This window comes from Tupaia chinensis, unplaced genomic scaffold (assembly GCF_000334495.1).
Source record: "Tupaia chinensis unplaced genomic scaffold, TupChi_1.0 Scaffold000259_1, whole genome shotgun sequence".
NCBI lineage: Eukaryota > Metazoa > Chordata > Mammalia > Scandentia > Tupaiidae > Tupaia > Tupaia belangeri.
The window spans coordinates 194,250-211,476 of record NW_006159739.1 but is presented as its reverse complement, the minus strand read 5'-3'; the positions used below and the strand labels follow the sequence as shown (position 1 = coordinate 211,476).

Here is a 17,227-nt window from a genome sequence, read left to right as displayed (position 1 = left end):
GAGAGCGCGTGCCCTTAAAGCAAAACCTGTTCAAAAAAAAAAAAAAAATCGTCCCAGGCACATGTGGATACAGGGCCAAGATCCCAGGAGGAGAATGAAGAGACCGCTTTGTGGCCATCCCCCCCGGGAGGTGATTTTTCACTTGCCCTCTCATTGTCTCTGTACCCCCCAACCCCAGTAGCACACAGCACACACATCCTTAGGCAAAAACCCCTTTTAAAATTAAAAACTTAAATAAAAATGCCTTCATTGGGGCCAGCAGATGGCATGGCAGTTAAGGTGCTGGACTCCCACACAGCTGACCGCAGATCAAGTCCCACACCTGGAAGCTTGCTTTCTTACCTTCCCTTTCTCTCTTTGTGTCTCTCCCTGGTCAAATTAAAAAATAATACTAGCAAATAAATGGGCCAGCAGATAGCATGGTGGTTAAGGCGCTGGATTCCGACATGGCTGATTGCAGTTCAAGTCCTGGACCTGGTGGCTTGCTTTCTCACTCCCCCCTCGACTCCCGTGAGCACATGTGTCCTATATTAAATTAAAAGAAAATAATAGTAATAAATAAAACTAAATAAATAACTCTTCAAAAACATAATAAAATAAAATAAATAATTCTTAAAAAAAATGCCTCCACTGTTTCCAATATTTGGATAATACAAATAATGCTACAATGGAGACCTTTGTGCATTGTTTTTTTTTTTTTTTTTCTAACCACTTACATTGAACATTATTCTTAGCATGAATTCCAATTACTATTGGGCCTTGCCTTATAGCTTTCTAAAAGACTGTAGATTCATCACTGTGAATGGATTTACTGCTACTGAACTGTGCACTTAAAATGGTATCTTTTATCACAGAGAAAAAGAAAAAAGACGAGGTGGACTTGTACAGAGGGATTATAAACACTGAGACTGCAGGTGTGTTTGAACTCTGAAGCACAGAGAGCAGGGTGCAACACCCAGAAATGGGGCCCAGGAGCTCCCCAGGTCAAGGAACTTACGGCCAGAAACTGACAGCATTCCAAATGAGCCAAGCTATTCACCAACCTTTTCGGAATTCGGGCACATAATGATACGTCTTCTCTCCCAGATGGATTAAGAAGTTGGAAAGGTTCCCACTGATTGCTATGGCAAAGACCAGCGTGGCACATATCCAAAAGGGGCCTGCAAAGGAAACCAGGAAATGCAGAAACAAGAAAATGAAGCACAAAGCTTTAGACTTACAATTTCTGTCCCTATTCATGTAAGGAAGGGAAAAAGAATTTTAGATGCAATCAACTTTTGCTTAATAGGAGTTTTCTTTTTTAAAAGGTCAAAATACAACTCTGTTATTAGCTGCCTTAAAGACCAGGGTGGGGAGGGGTGGGAGGAGCAATTAGAATTCAAAGGCTAAAAAACCTTCTGCAATTAGGTGAATAAAGACACTGATTTGTGTATAGTTTCTCTTATTGGAGGACCATCAAAAAAAAATAAAAAACCTCATAGATATTTTATTAAACTTTTCATCAAGTTACATGAAGCAAAGATCGCCTCCCTTGTCTCAGTGCCAAATGGTAATGCCAGAGAAAAATAAGTTAAATCAGACAGGTCTTTCTATAGTATAAATAAAGAGTGGGGCAAGCAGAACGCTTCAGAGCAGTGAATTTAATCTACCCGTTTTCCAGGTTGTGTGTGTGTGTGTGTGTGTGTGTGTGTGTGTATTTAAAGCTCTCTTTTTCTTTTTTTTTTTTTAATGATAAAGTATTACATGTACATAGCTCAGTGTTCAAAAGATTCAAAGTGGAATAAAAGAAAAACCAACTTCCCTCCCTCTCTGTCTCCTAGCTCTGCTTCTCCCTTCTCCAGAGCTCACCACTGTAACTAGTTTCTGGTGAATCCTGCCAGAAATACTCCATACTCTTGTAGGCATGAGTAAAGTGTTTATGTGTGTGCAAGTTCCAAACAGATGATAACCTACGGCTATATCCTGCCATGCACCTCTCGATTCCACCACAGCTATTCACAGAAATAAGCTTATTCTTGTTTAATGGTTTTAAAACATTGCTGAGTGGGTGAGTGTGCCATGCTCTGTGAACCCTTTTCATCATTTGCTTGATTTCATAAACACCATTCTTGTCTCCCTCCACCTAGAAAAAAGTACCGTGTAAAACAAATAAAATTTTTTTCCCTTTTTTCCCCCCCTTTTTTCAGAGGTTGCATGTGCTCACCAGAGAAAAATGGAGGTCAAGGAGGAGGAAGAGGAGAAAGCACCCCCCCAGGAGGGGTGGTCTTGCTGCAATTCCTTCACCATTTTTAGCACCTGCTCTATGCCAAGCCCTCTGCCAGGCTCTGAAGACAGATTAATCCCATGCAGAAACTGTCCCTCAAGAGGTTCTCAGGCTAGAAGTAAGAATAAATGAGACAACAAGAAAGAGAACCCTCCCTAACAACCTGTAGACGAGGAGGTAGGACAATGCAGTGGTTTTCACCCAGGCCTCCCGGGGCTCCAGACATTCCACAGAGCCCATGTTTATAATCAACATATAAAACTGCTTTACTATGCTTTGTTTAGGATTAAGCATATGTATTAGTGAACCTCATTGAGTGTCAGCTTCCTCATTTGAAAAGTGGGGATACTTTGTAGGGGTGGCTGCAGAAATGAACTATGAGCAAGCACACGGAGTCTCCGACTGAGCACCTGGCGTGCGGCCAGTACTCAGAGCTGCTGGCTCTCTCCCCCTCAAACACAGAAGCCTGCTGTTGTTGGCCCCTTGCATGAGGAGCACCGAGTGAACTTCTGAGTGTTTCTCAGACCGCAGGGAGGTCGGGATGCCAGTCATCTCTGGCCCATCCCTATTCCAAAATTCCAGTGCTGCTGGCCAAAGCCCAAGGGACTCAAGGGAGACCAGCTCATCTGAGGGCAGAGCTGGAACTCAGCCTATTAATGGAAAGGTGGGAGAATACCCTCTCCATATGCACCCCACCACTAAACCTCCGTAAATTAAAGTCAACAATCTCCTCTTAGACAAAGTGACTTAATTTGTCTCTAGTCTAGCTTGTAATGTCATTTTGAAGACTTCTGAAGGGTATACTAGTACCAGTAACCATGGCATTAATAAAACATATCATTGCATTTTCCCCTAAATTCTTCACAAGGGTTGGGCCAGCCTGTGGTGTGGTGATTAAGGAGGCTGGATCCCACTTAGCCAACTTTGCGATTTGAGTCCTGGACCTGGTGGCTTGAAAAACACACTGAGCGTATGTGCCTAAACTCCTACAAGGAGAATGAAGAAGGGACTGTAGTGTGGCCATATCCCTGAGGAGTGATTTCTCTCTTTCTATTTCTCTTTCTTTCTCTCTCTCTCCCCATCTCTTTCTGTCAAGCACATGTACCCTATAGAAAAAAAAAAAAAAAAAAAAAAATTAAATAAATAAATAAATAAATAAATAAATAATTTGCAATGGTTGCTACTGAAGCTCAGAAGTGTTAAATAAGATATTGCAAACCCCATCAAAACAGTACAATTCTCCACCTTCTAGACAACCCATACATTCACCCGAGTTCAACTGGAATAAGGCAAAAACTCAAAATGGCACTATATACCATAGAGATCTGGATTGCTGCGGATATACAACCTCACAAAGTTTTTTCCGGGTATCGGCAAAAGGGACCCTTTTATTCTGTCAAAGACCTGGAAAAAAAAATATTGGTAATTCTACTGAAGAGTTTTCTTTTAAGTTCAATAAATTAAAGTACTACAAAATGGAAACCCAGTTATTGGAGCTTTTATGAAAGTATAGTCATCCCTCGGTATCCACAGGGGACTGGTTCCAGGATCCCATGGGGACCAAAATCCATGGGTGCTCAACTTGCTCACATAAAATAGCACGGTATTTCCACATAATCTACACACATTATTCTATATATTGTAAGTCATCTCTAGGTTACTTACATTACCTAATATAAGTTGCTATACTGCATTATTTAGGCAGTGAGGGCAAGGAAAAAAGTCTACATATTTGGTACAGATGCAACCAATCTTTTTCAAATATTTAAAATATATATATTTTATTTTATTTATTTCCTCCAGAAACAAGTGGTGGGGGAAGAGAGAGTGAGAGCACTCATCCAACAGGGGCTTGACACTGCAACCCACACCCAGCTTCAATCGAGCCCAGATCCTGGGCACACACATGCCTGGTGTGCTCAGGAAGGTCTCCAGAGGCAAACCCACAACCTTCCCCTGTGGGTCAGCCTCACACAGCGTGGTGCAGCACTGCAGCACCATCCAGTCCCCTTATTTCAGTATTTCCAATTCACAGTTGGGTCTGTGGAGGCAGAATCTGTGCTGACTATAGTCTCTTCTCAAAAGCTAATATTTCTGCAAGGCCACATCCAGTACACAGAGACTTTCACATTATTCGCCTCTATAACCACAGAAAAAACAGGTCTCCATTACAGGTAAAAGTAAAGTGAAGCCATGACACACCTGGTAAGTGTCCACGTCAAAGAATGTCTGATAGTATTCAAATGTCCAGAAGGGGGAGCTTTTCTTCTGTCCAGCAAGTAACTGTCGGAGGTAAAATAAAACAGTGAACACAAGCAGCTTCCTAATTCTAGCTGCACAGAAGAGAAAGAGAGCTGATCTAATGGAAAACCACAACATACAAGACACCAGGCCCCTCTGCCTTCAATAACCAATTCTGCAACAGTCGACACCCACTCTCAGCCTCATATAAAACAACCACTAGGCCCAGTCGGGGTAGCATATGCTGGATGCTGCGGCTTGGTGGGCTGAGGCCACACGGCAGGTCTGAGTTGAATTCTTGGCCCATCCTGAAAGGCTGGGCATGGTGACTCACACCTGTAGTCCCAGCTAGACAAGAGACTGAGGCAGGGGGATAGAGACACAACAAGGCCCTGTCTAGAAAAACAAAACAAAACGCACACACGCACATGCACACACACATGCACACGCACACGCACAAGCACACCAAGCACAGGGGCTTTTCTTTTTAATTAAATTTTATTTATTTATTTATTTAAATTATTTATTTAATTGTATTTGTTATTATTATTCTTTAATTTCACCAGAGAGAGAAAGAAAGAGAGAAAGTAAGCCACCAGATCAGGACCCAAACCTCAGTTAGCCATGTGGGAGTCCAGTACCCCAACCACCACGCCACCCTTATTATTTTTAAATTTAGTTTATTTAGTTCTTGAGAGAGAGAAAGGTTCCCTGGACAGGGTCCTCACACTGGAATCCACTCCCAGACTCAGCCGGCCAGGCTGCAGCAGGTGCATGTGGGCCCAATGTGCTTAGGGAGCCACAAGACCTTCCCCCAACGAGTCCAGCTGTGTTACCACTGTGCCACCTCCTGGTCCCAGAATCAGGGATTTTTATTTTATTATATTTTTAAAAAATGTTCTTTGATACGTCTTCTACCCAAGCCATCAACTAAAGATTACATTGATGTGCATTTTGATTAATTTATGTAACACCACCAATTATTAACCTATTTTTTTTTTGAGACGTTTTGTTTTTGTTTTTGTTTTTTTGCTATGGGGACGTGCACTTGCCAGAAAGACAGAGAGAGATAGAAAGTGAGAAGTTACCCCCCTAGGGGGGATGGCCACGTCACAATCCCTTCTCCTCCATTCTCCTCTTAGGATCATGGGCATGCATGCACTTGCGCCCCATGTGAGTCCAAGCCACCGGGTCCAGGACTCGAACTGCAGTAGACTACACGGGAGTCCAGCGATGTAGCCATTATCTTGTGTGCTGGTCCCCCAATTATTAACCTTAGAGCAAAAGGGATAGTTAGTCAAGGATGGTTATATTAGGAGATTATGCTAACCAGTTTAGCAATAACCCACAACCCTAAGCATCGGCTTTGGTCACACCAAAAGGTTTCAAATCCTGGCCCCTCCACTGGGGAGGGGGGAGGAGCTTCAGCAAATCACTAGTCTCCTCTCAGGCTTAGTTCTCTTACCTAAAAAATATAGTTTAAAAGATCTACTTCACAGGATTCACAGGGAGGATTAGATCTCATGGTATACAGGATACCTATCATGGGCATTTACAAATACATGCACACACATGCACAAATACAAAGGGCTGTCAGTGTAAATATCTCCTCCTCCACTCCTTCAAGAGCCTTCCTATGACTGCTCCCTGAATTCTCAAAAATATGATAGACTAACTCCTCTACAGTAATACAACGATCACAACTCTGACAAAAAAAAACAAAATTCCAGTTTAGACGAGGCACCTGAAGAGGGCCATGCACGTCCCAGGAACACAGCTCTTCAATGGCAGATGCAGGCCCTATGACAGGAGCTGCGACAGCCACCTTCAGATATCTGAAGAGGATGCATACAGCAAAAGATACAGGGGCTTCTGAGCAGCTCTAGGATAAGGGCTGCTGCTGCGGGCGGATATTTTCTGTTCAACAGAAAGGAAAAGTGGTTTACAATTCAAGTCCAACCCTGTCAGCAGCTGCCTCACAAGGCAATAAACAGCCTTTTTCGGGAGGTATTCACAAGCTGTCTTTCTTTTATTTTTCCCCTCCTAGCCAGAGGATGCATGTGCTCTCCAGAGACAGAGGAAGAGGGACAAAGTATCCCTCCGTGGAATGTGGTCACGCCGCAATCCCTTCTCCATTTCTCCATCCTGCCAGGATTTTGGACATGCACACACATGAACCCAGCATGCGTCTCAAGCCAGTGGAGCCAGGATTTGAATTACACAGTCAGCTGTGTGGGATCCAGGTGCCTTAACCCCTAGGCCATAGGACTGGCCCAAGAATTGTCTTTCTAATATACCATACAGCAATAACATCTTGGAAGAGCGTTAAGAGCGGCCGAAATAGAGGACCCTAAAGGTTCTTTCCAACTCTTAAAATGACCAGATATTGAACACTGGAGACCCACAGTCCACAAAGCTAGGCCAAGGAATTCTGTCAACTGTCAGGGAACACTTGAAACCTCTTCCTAATTCCTAGACTAAATTATGATAACGGATAGAATGTGTTCCATTTTAAGCCCCTCCCCAAGCCCCATACATATGTCTCTGTAAGCTTCGACGCCTGCTGATGCTGTGTGTTGGGCAATTTTGTGTCAAACTGACCAGATCGTGGTGCCAGATACTGGTCAAATATCATTCTGGATGTTTCTGTGAGGGCCTTTCGGATGTCATTTACATTGAAATGGATAGGCTTTGAGTAAAGGTACTGTCCTCCATAATGTGAGTGGTCCTCAGTCTGCTGAAAGCCTGGAAAGAACCAAAGGGAACCTTCTACCTCCTACTTTTCCCAACCAGAGGGGATTTTCCAGCAGATGCCTTTGAACTGCAACTGTTTCCTAACTCTCCAGTGTGCTGGCCTTCCCCATCACGTTTGGGACTCATCAAACTTCCATCATGGTATAAACCAACTCAGGAGCTGTCTTTCTTTTACCCACCCCCCACCCCCAGTCAGAGGATGCATGTGCTCTCCCGACACAGAGAGGAAGAGGATAATCTCTCTGTACATACCCAACCTATTGGTTCTCTTTTCCTAGAAAACCCTAATACACTTGGCTGTGTTAATAATTACTCCTGCACCCTGGGGGTGCCAGCCACTTACCATGTACTAATTCTCCTGCAAAAAAGAACTGCACAGAATCCGGACTCAGACTGCCTGAGTTAAAGTGCCACCCGCCACCTGCCAGTTGTGTGTCCTGGGGCAAGTGACTTCAACTCTATGCTTCAGGTTTCCCATTTGCAAATGAGGACAAGACTAGCTCCTGGCTCATAGGGTTGTTCTGAGGATTAAATGGGATGATCTAAGTAGAGTAGTCCTCCCCTTCGCCACAGGAATGGGTACAGTCTAAGAATCGCCAGTGGGTGTCCAAAACCTCAGATAGATAGTACTGAACCCTATCTATAACAGGTCTTTTCCTACAAATACGCACTTATAATAAAGTTTAATTTCTAAACCAGGCCCAGTAAGAGATTAACAACAATAATAAAGTGGGACAATTAGAGCAAATACTGTGATGCAAGTTATGTGAGTGTGGTATCTCTCTTTTTCTCACCCTTCGGTGCCACACTCACCCATTTTTAGACTGAGGTTGACAATGGTTAGCTGACAGCATGAAAAGCTGAACTGCGGATAGAGGGGACTACTGTAAGAAACTTTGACTGATATCTGGCAGCCATTAGACACTGAAAAAATACTAGCTATCGTGATGATAATGATGACAAGAGTCCGCATATGATGATGATGATTTCTTTTTTTTTGCTATACGAAGCGTGCACTCGCCAGACAGAGACAGAGCGACAGAAAGTGAGAAATCACCCCCCAGGGGAGATGACCACGCTGCAATCCCTTCTCCTCCATTGTCCTCTCAGGATCTTGGGCACGCACGCACACATGCCCGGCGTGAATTTAAGCCACGGGGTCCGGGGCTCAAACTGTGGCTGACTACATGGGAGTCCAGCGACATAGTCATTACGCCAACTGCTGGTCCCAGATGATGATAATTTTTTAGAGATTTTTGCTATAGGATGGTGCACTTGCCAGAGAGAGAAAAAACGAGAAATCACCCCCTGGGGGGATGGCCATGTCTCAATCCTTTCTCTTCCATTCTTTTCTTGGCATTTTGAGCATGTATGCACACACAGCCTGTGTGAATTTTAAGTCACTTGGTCCAGAACGCGAACTGTGGTGGAATACGTGGGAGTCTAGCAACATAACCATTATGCCACCTGCTGGTCCCAGTGCATTGTTGTTATTATTACTGTTATCATTTTAAGAATTATTTTATTTATTTTTATTTTTTCATTCATTTTTATGAAGAATTATTTAATTCCATTTGTTGTTATTATTATTATTTTTAATTTGACCAGAGAGAGAGAAAGAGAAAGGGAAAAGGAAAGCAAGAAAGCAAGCTGCCAGGTCCAGGACTGAAACCGTGATTGGCCATGTGGGAATCCAGCACCTTTAACCTGTCACCTGCTGGCCCCTCACTCATTTATTTTAATTTGACCACAGAGAGAGAGAGAGAGAGGGAAAAGTGAGAAAGCAAGCCACCAGGTCCGGGACTCAAACTGTGGTCAGCCATGTGGGATTGTCTTAGCACCTTAACCACCATGCCACCTGCTGGTCCCCAGTGGCATGTTACTATTTTAAGATGAGGAAACCCAGGCTAAAGAAAGTGAAAGTACTTGCCCAAGACCACACAGCTTTTACTGCTGGCAGGACCAAGATTCGAACTCAAGACTCTTAAGTCTGAGCCTTTGCCATTATATGTAGTACATAATGGTTACTTAATTTGGTATAAAATCTAGTACTATTTTAATATTTCATAGAGTTTGAGGAAGAGCAACTACTATTCAAGAACTCTACAATCTTAATAAGCCTGTGAACCCACTACTGTAAACAGAGTGCTCCTCTAATACATTATAATCATGACTCAATTTATAAAACAGTAACAGAATTACTATTTTTCTGGGCCAGCCCCATCATGCAGTGGTTAGATGCTGTGCAGAGGAAATCAGATCCCATCAGGCCAACCAGGATTTGAATCTCAGCTCTGTCAGCTTCACGCCAGGTACACAAGTGCATGTGCCCAGGATCCTGATAGGATGGAGAACTGGAGAGAAAAGAATTGAGGCACACTAGGCCCCACTAGGGGGTGCGCATGTGCGCTCTCTCTTTCTCTCTCTCAAAGTACGAACACACACACATACAAAACTACTTTTCTGAAACTCACCAACTGTGTACATGGGAATATATCCTTGTGATCAGAAACAAATATATGATTTGTTCACTATCCAACGAGACAGAGACCTAAAACCCTTTCCCTCTCCCTCATCTGGCTCTTTCTGCCAGGTGCTACTGAGCCCACCCTGATCATCTATGTCCAACTCTAGTTCAGGCTTCATCACATGTAGCCTGCACCACATCAACAGTCTCCTACCTGACCTTCTGGCCCCTGGTCTATCTGCTCCAATGTGTACTCCACATGGCCACCGTATTTTAAATGTATCCTATTTAAAATATTGCAATAGCTCCCAATTGTTTCCAGAATTCGTACTCATTGGCCCCAGCCTCCATGCAGCAGTTGGAAGACTGCAGTGCTAGAAGCAACCAAGCCAACAGTGGTTCTAATCCACAACGCAGTCAGCCTGAAACATGAACAGACCACTTACAGTAGGATGCTACATCATAGCAGGATGCTGCATCCTATCGCAGGAATAGTGGGTTCTTATTTATTTATTCATTTCGAGAGAGATTTTTGCTATAGGGCACGTGCTTGCTATAGAGACAGAAAGAGACAGAGAGACAGAAAGTGAGAAGTCACCCCTCAGGGGGATGGCCACATTACAATCCCTTCTCCTCCATTTTCCTCTTGGGGATCCTGGGCACACACATGCACACACCTTGAGTTTTTTTTTTTTTTTTGGAGAGATTTTCACTGTAGGGCGCATGCGCTCGCCAGACAGAGAGAGACATAGAGACAGAAAGCGAGAAATCACCCCCCAGGGAGGATGGTCACGCCGCAATCCCTTCTCCATTCTCCTCTCGGGATCTTGGGCATGCACGCACACGCGCCCGGCGTGAGTTTTAAGCCACCGGGTCTGGGACACGAACCGCGGCCGACTACGTGGGAGTCCAGCGACATAGCCATTACGCTAACTGCTGGTTCCCTCACACACCTTGAGTTTTAAGAGTTGGTCCAGGGCTCGAACCGGGTCTGGGACTCCAACTGCGGTTGACTATGTGAAAGTCTAGTGATGTAACCATTATGCCATCTGCTGGTCCCTAGGCATAGTGTTTTATCTCTTAGAGTAAGGCACAGACATTTCTTTGCTGATTTCTTCAGGAACAGAGACTTTAACCAATTGCTAGCCAAAGAATTTCAAACTCACCTATGACCTACAAGCCTTGACGTCCTGATGTCCCACCTTTTGGGGTGGGCCAATGGAAAAGATTCTTTATGCTGATTGACACCTCTCCTGCTCTCAGAACTAAGTAAAAGGAACCACTGTATCTTAGCATCCTGAGAAACACATTTGTCTTTCTCTGGCCCTGATCACTCAGTTTTGTGCTTAGCAATAAACTGCATTAATTATTATGTCTAGAGTTGGTATTTCCATCAACAGATGCCCAAGATCCTGATGAACTGGACCCTGGGGGACCAGGGATCATGGTGTGACTCAGACCAGTGGGGGGCGCTTCTCTCTCTCTCTCTCGCACACACAAGCTCTATCACGAATAAAAACACAATTGAAACTACAAATTCATATTCCTTGGGTTTAGGTCTGGCCTATCTGTACTGCCTCATCTCCTGTGTTAACCTATATTTTGCTCCCAATGTCAGTAAAAATGGGACATTTCTGCCTGTACCATGTTCATGCCTCTGTGCCTTCACTGAAATGTTCCCTTTGTCTAGACACCCCCTCCTCGCTTCTTCCCCTGGCTGCCTCCTTCTTTTTCATTAGACTCAGTTCAAGTCACTGCCTTCAGGAAGCCTTCCCTAACCCCTTTTCTCTGTTCCCATCATCCCCACGACCCCCTCCACCAGACACTTCCTAAATAATAATGGTCTGTTTGCCGGTCTGCTTCCACCAAGGCAGTGGTGACTAAGCGTCACTGACCTTTGTGTCGCCACTGCCTAGCACTAGACCCGGCACACGGTAGATAGTGAATAAATGCATGGACAAGCTTTAAAAGAGATCAAAAGACAAAGGTTTCAAAACAAGCTCTTTTTTAAAAAATAATTATTTAATTTTACTTATTTCTTCATTTATTTTCATTTTACCAGACACACACACACACATACACACAGAGGGAAAGTGAGAAAGCAAGCCACCAGGTCTAGGACTTGAACCACAGTGGGCCATGGGGGAGTCCAGTGCCTCAACCACCATGCCACCTGCCGACACCCATCAAAGACAAGTTCTGACCTCAGTTTTGTCCGAGTCATCATTTCCCAGTAACTCATCATCTTCTTCTCTCCCTGAACCTCCTGGGGGTCCTGGCTGATGGTCTGGGGTTTCGCCAGGATCCTCAATGCTTATTGTGGTGGCATCTGGGTTTGCCGCAAGAGAACTGGCTGCATCACCAAATTCTGAAACCGATGAGAGTACAAAGACCTCAGGCACCTGAGCCACACTAGAGATGCTGCTACTGTTAGTTTACGGCAGGTTGCAACCTCTGCTTCACTACAGACCCTACCTAATACAAACAGCAAGAGGCTCTGAAAATATTACATCTAGAAATCGATCCACATAGAAAGATGATTAGAATGACAACAGGCTATGGAATCAGGTCTGGATCTTAGTTATGGCTCAACTACTTACTAACTACATGAGCTGGAGTAAGTACCTTAACCTCTGTTAATGTCAGTGTCCCCATCTATATAATGGGGAGAATAATATTTTATTTTAAAGAATGTGGGGATGGTTTGAAGTATTACTTAAATAAAGTCCTAAACTTCTCTTTTTTGATTCAAGTTCAATAATCTTTTTTAAAAAGAGACGTTTTTGCTATAGGGCGCACGTTCTTACCAGAGAGACAGAAAGCAAAAAATCACCCCCACCCCACCCCAGGAGGAGAGCCACACTGCAATCCCTTCTCCTCCATTCTCCTTTCAGGATTTTGGTCACACATGCACATGTGCCTGGAATGGGTTTCAAGCTGCTGGGCCAGGGATTCGAACCACAGTCAACTATAAGGGAGTCCAGTGATATAAACATTATGCCATCTGCTGGTCCCCAAGTTCAATACATTTTAATGGAAGCTATTTTTTCCAGTAAGTCCATGTAATTACTAGAAATACTTGGACAAAAAAACATGAAAGTAGAGGGCCAGTAGGTGACATGGTAGTTAAGGTGCTGGACGTCGACGTGGCTGACTGTGGTTTGATTCCTGAGCCAGTCGGCTTGAAAATCATGGTGGGTGCGTGCATGCATGCCCAAAATCCCTAGAGGAGAACGGAGAAGGGATTTTGCTGTGGCCTTTCCCCCTGGCGGCGGGGTGGTGGTGGTGGTGATTTCTCATTTTCCTGCTGTCTCTCTCCAATAAGCACACACTCCCAATGGGGGAAAAAAAAGTAGAAATCATAGAATAAAGATGACTCTTAGTTTCACCACAAAAGGCAATGATCATTTTGTATATTTAGTTTATTACCATTTTGGTATATTTAGTTTTCTTTAGTGAGACTCATTCCAGTGATGATCATTCATTTATGCAGCAAGTATTTTCCGTATACTTACAAAGTGCTAAGTACTGATCCAGGATGCAGTGCTAGTACATAAAGAATTTTGTATCCTACTTGGACTACTGGGGATTATAAATAAGAATGACTTTTTCATATTATTCGTCTTTAAGATGACCATTTATGGGACTATATAATTTTTTTTTACTTTTTTTTTGCTATATGGCATGTGCATTTGCTGGAGATAGAAAGAAAGAGGGAAAGTCAGAAATCTCTCTCCAGGGGGATGACCACAGTGCAATCCCTTCTCCTCCATTCTCCTCTTAGGATTTTGGGCAAACACACACATGTGCCCGACGTGAATTTCAAGCCTCCAGGTTTGGGGCTTAAACCATGCAGTCAACCATGTGGGAACCAGTGCTGTAACTACCATTCCACCTGCTGCCCTGGCGATGCATCATATTTAATGAGTGAAGTGTGTTTTTTTGTTTGTTTTTGTTTGTTTGTTTGTTTGTTTTAAGAGAGAGATTTTTGCTATAGGGCACATTTGCTTGCCAGAGAGAAACAAGAGACAGAAAACAAGAAATCAACCCTCAGGGGGGTATGGCCACACCACAATCCCTTCTCCTCCATTCTCCTCTTGGGATTTTGGCCACACACACACACACACACACACACACACACACACACACACACACATGCCCAGCATGAGTTTCAAGTTGCTGGGTCCAGGACTCAAACCATGGTCAACTATGTGGGAGTCCAGCAATTTAACGATAAATCTACTAATCCTCATCAGTGAAGATTTTATTACAAATGGACAAGGAGAGTCAGAATAGAGAAAGTTTTGGAGTTACAGTCTTAGGATGAACTCCCACTGGTGCACAAAGGTGCAAACCCTTTTAAGTCTCCTGAGCCATAGTGCTTTCTAAAGAACCTTACCTATGCATGTCCACAGCATGACTGAGAGTCTTGAATCTGAGAATCCTAACACTCCTCATTAGGCTGCTCTTGAACAAAGTCCAGGGCAGCTCTGAACGTCTGAAGAGCTAAGGGAGGGCACCAGAAGGGTACCATTGTGACTTTAAGGCATGACAGAAATTCTGGCAGTAGGATGGGCTCCTGAACAACTCATTTTTATTGTCTCTCAGCTATACGAGTGGCTTTACAGAGAACCAGTATGTTACAGCTCCCAAAGCCTCAGTCGCTGGTGTTTGGGTTGATGAACAGCACGAGGCTCTGGAGTAAGAGGGTCTTTTGTTCAAGTTAAGGCTCTGACGCTCAGCAGCTCCTTGACCTTCGGCAGATAATTCCATCTTATTCTCTATTTCTTCAACTATAAGATGTGGATAAGATCTCCTTCTCAGATAGACTCTGAGGATGATAGAAGATAATAAATACTGTTTTTTTTTTTTTTCTTTTTCTTGGTAGAGGTTTTTGCCTTAGGGTGAGTCCACTCACTGGAGAGGAAGAGAGACAGAGAGAGAGAAAGGGAAAGTGAGGAATCACCCCCAGGGGCGATGGCCACATGGCAATCCCTTCTCCTCCATTTTCCTTCTGGGATTTTGGTATGCACACACATGCACCCAGCATGAGTTTCAAGCCACCAGGTTCAGGACTCAAACCGGGGTTGGCCATGTGGGAGTGGCGACATAACCTCTATGCCGTCTGCTGGCTCCCTTGGTGTACTTCTTTTTTTAAATTATTATCTATTTAATTTTAAAAATTATTATCATTTTGTTTGCTATAGTACTCATACATTCACCAGAGAGAGGCAGACAGAGAAAGAAAGAAAGAAAGAAAGAAAGAAAGAAAGAAAGAAAGAAAGAGAAAGAAAGAGAGAAAGGGAGAGAACGAACGAACAAACAAATGGGGGAGGGAGGGAGGAAGAAAGAAAGAAAAAGCAAGCTGTCAGGTCCAGGACTCAAACTGAGATGGGCCATGTGGGAGTCTAGCACCTTAACCACCACGCCACCTGACAGCCCTGATAAATACTGTTACAGCTACCATTTATTAACTGGATAGGTACTTATACGCTGGAGGGAATCAGACCAAGAAAGATATAATTAAGTTGCATATTTAAAAATAATTTAAGGGCCAGCAGGTGGCATAGAGGTTAAGGTGGTAGACTCCCACATAGCCAACAACGGTTCGAGTCCTGGACCTGGTGGTGGACATGTGTACATGAATGCCCCAAATCCCAGAAGGAATACAGAGGAGAAGGGATTGCAGCATGGTCATCCCCCCCCAGGGGGAGGGGGAGCAGTGATTTCTCACTTTCCCTCTTTCTGTCTCTTTTGTCTCTCTCTGGATGGTGCCCATGGCAAAAACTACACCACGGCAAAAATCTTTTTTTTTTAAAGAATTATTTATTTAATTTTATTTATTCATTCATTTTATTTTTTAATTTGACCAGAAAGACACACAGAGAGAGAAAGAGAGAGTGAGAGAGGGAAAAATGAGAAAGCAAGGCACCAGGTCCGAGACTCGAACTGTGGTCGGCCATGTGGGAGTCCAACACCCTTATCCACCATGCCACCTGCCAGCCCCAGGAAAAATCTTTAAAAAAAATTTTAATTGTCAGAGGGCACATGAATTTGCCAGAAAGAGAAACAGAGAAAGAGTAAAAAGGAGAAAGTCCCTCCCCAACAATGGAGCAAGGTCATGCCACAATCCCTTCTCCATTTCTTCATCCCAACTCAGACATCTGACACATTTTTCAAAATTCTGGAGCTGGGATTCAAACCACAGTCACCCACATGAAATCTGGCTCCCTTAGCTGCTAAACTATAGGACCAGCCCAAAATTACACATTTAAAATGCCTGGATTTCCAGGGGAAAAGGCATACCAGAAGGAGGAACAAAGAGTATGACTTTAGAAGTATAAAGACCAGGGATCAGCAGATGGTGTAATGGTTACATCTCTGGATTCCCACGAAATCGACTGCAGTTCAAGTCCCAGACCCGGAGACTTAAAACTCACGCTGGGCACATGAGTGTGTGTGCCCAAGATCCTGAGAGAAGAATGGAGGAGAAGGGATTGTGGCATGGCCATTCTCCCTGGGAGGTGATTTCTTGCTTTCTGTCTCTCTGGTGAGGGCACGTGCCCTCTAGCAAAAATCTCTCTTTAAAAAAAGTACAAAGGCCAAAGAGACTCAAAGGAGAAGAACTCAGCTACTTGAAGGGATCAGCAAAGGCTTCTTGGAGAAGATGGCCTGTGAGAAGGATGGCCAGAGGTGCTGGGCACGGCATCTCATCTCATGGCAAAGCAAAGGGGATGAGCAAGACTCAGAAGCTGGAAAGTGGGTCTCAAGCTGAAGGGACAGTAGATGGCAGAGCTGGAGTGCAGGGTGTGTGTGCCTCTAGCATGAGGTCTCTTCACATTCCGCTCTGGATCAGCTCTCCCGTCCACCGCAGCCCCTTGAGAACGAGACTGCTATGCCCTGTATTTCTGCCATCAACATCCCCTGCTTCTCAGGCATATCCTGAGCCGCCTTTTGCCTCTTACCTTTCCTGCTATAATGGCTCTCCCCTGAACTCTACTCTTTCATCTGATACTACCATCCCCCTGGAGAAGCCATCCAGAACGCCATGCACTGTGTTCACAAAGACCAAAGCCTGATGTGATTTGTCACCTGCGTCTTCTCACCTCGCCTGCGTCAGCCTCCCCCTGCCTCTGCGCTCTGGGACACAGGTCTTCTTGCCATTCTTTGGGAGAAAGATAAACTTCTTCCCTCCTCAGGGACTTTGCCTGTGCTGTTCTCTCTGCCTGAGCTTTCCCACGTTGTACGCCTATGGAGCAACCAAGGAAGCCCTCGCGAATGAAGTGTGATTTGAAAAGAGCAAAGGAGCAAGCCCTGTGGCTCTCTGGGCAAGAATGTCCCAAACAGGAAGTTGGCACAAAGGCCTTAAGGTGGAGTGCACTTGACACGTATGCGGAAAAGTGACAAGCCCGGGTGACTGGGGCAGACAGAGAAAGGATGAGAACAGCAGGAAGTGAAATCAGAGCCAAGAAGGGTTCGATTGTGGAGGGTTCTCCTGAGTC

The 17,227-nt window shown here is 44.3% G+C and overlaps 1 protein-coding gene across 8 annotated transcripts in view; it reads right to left on the bottom strand.

The window, feature by feature from the left end:
• YIPF1 (Yip1 domain family member 1) overlaps positions 1–17,227 on the bottom strand; it is a 107,384-nt gene that overhangs the window by 23,121 nt on the left and 67,036 nt on the right. For 6 of the 8 annotated variants that reach the window (XM_027772220.1, XM_006149365.3, XM_006149364.3 and 3 more), the window contains 4 exons: positions 11,930–12,093; positions 4,466–4,546; positions 3,580–3,667; positions 1,044–1,160 (listed from right to left, as the gene is read on the bottom strand). In XM_027772220.1, coding sequence (XP_027628021.1) covers positions 1,044–1,160; positions 3,580–3,667; positions 4,466–4,546; positions 11,930–12,093 — 450 coding nt within the window. The remainder of the gene's footprint in view (positions 1–1,043; positions 1,161–3,579; positions 3,668–4,465; positions 4,547–11,929; positions 12,094–17,227) is intronic. The other 2 variants (XM_006149367.3, XM_027772222.1) reach the window with 1 other exon arrangement.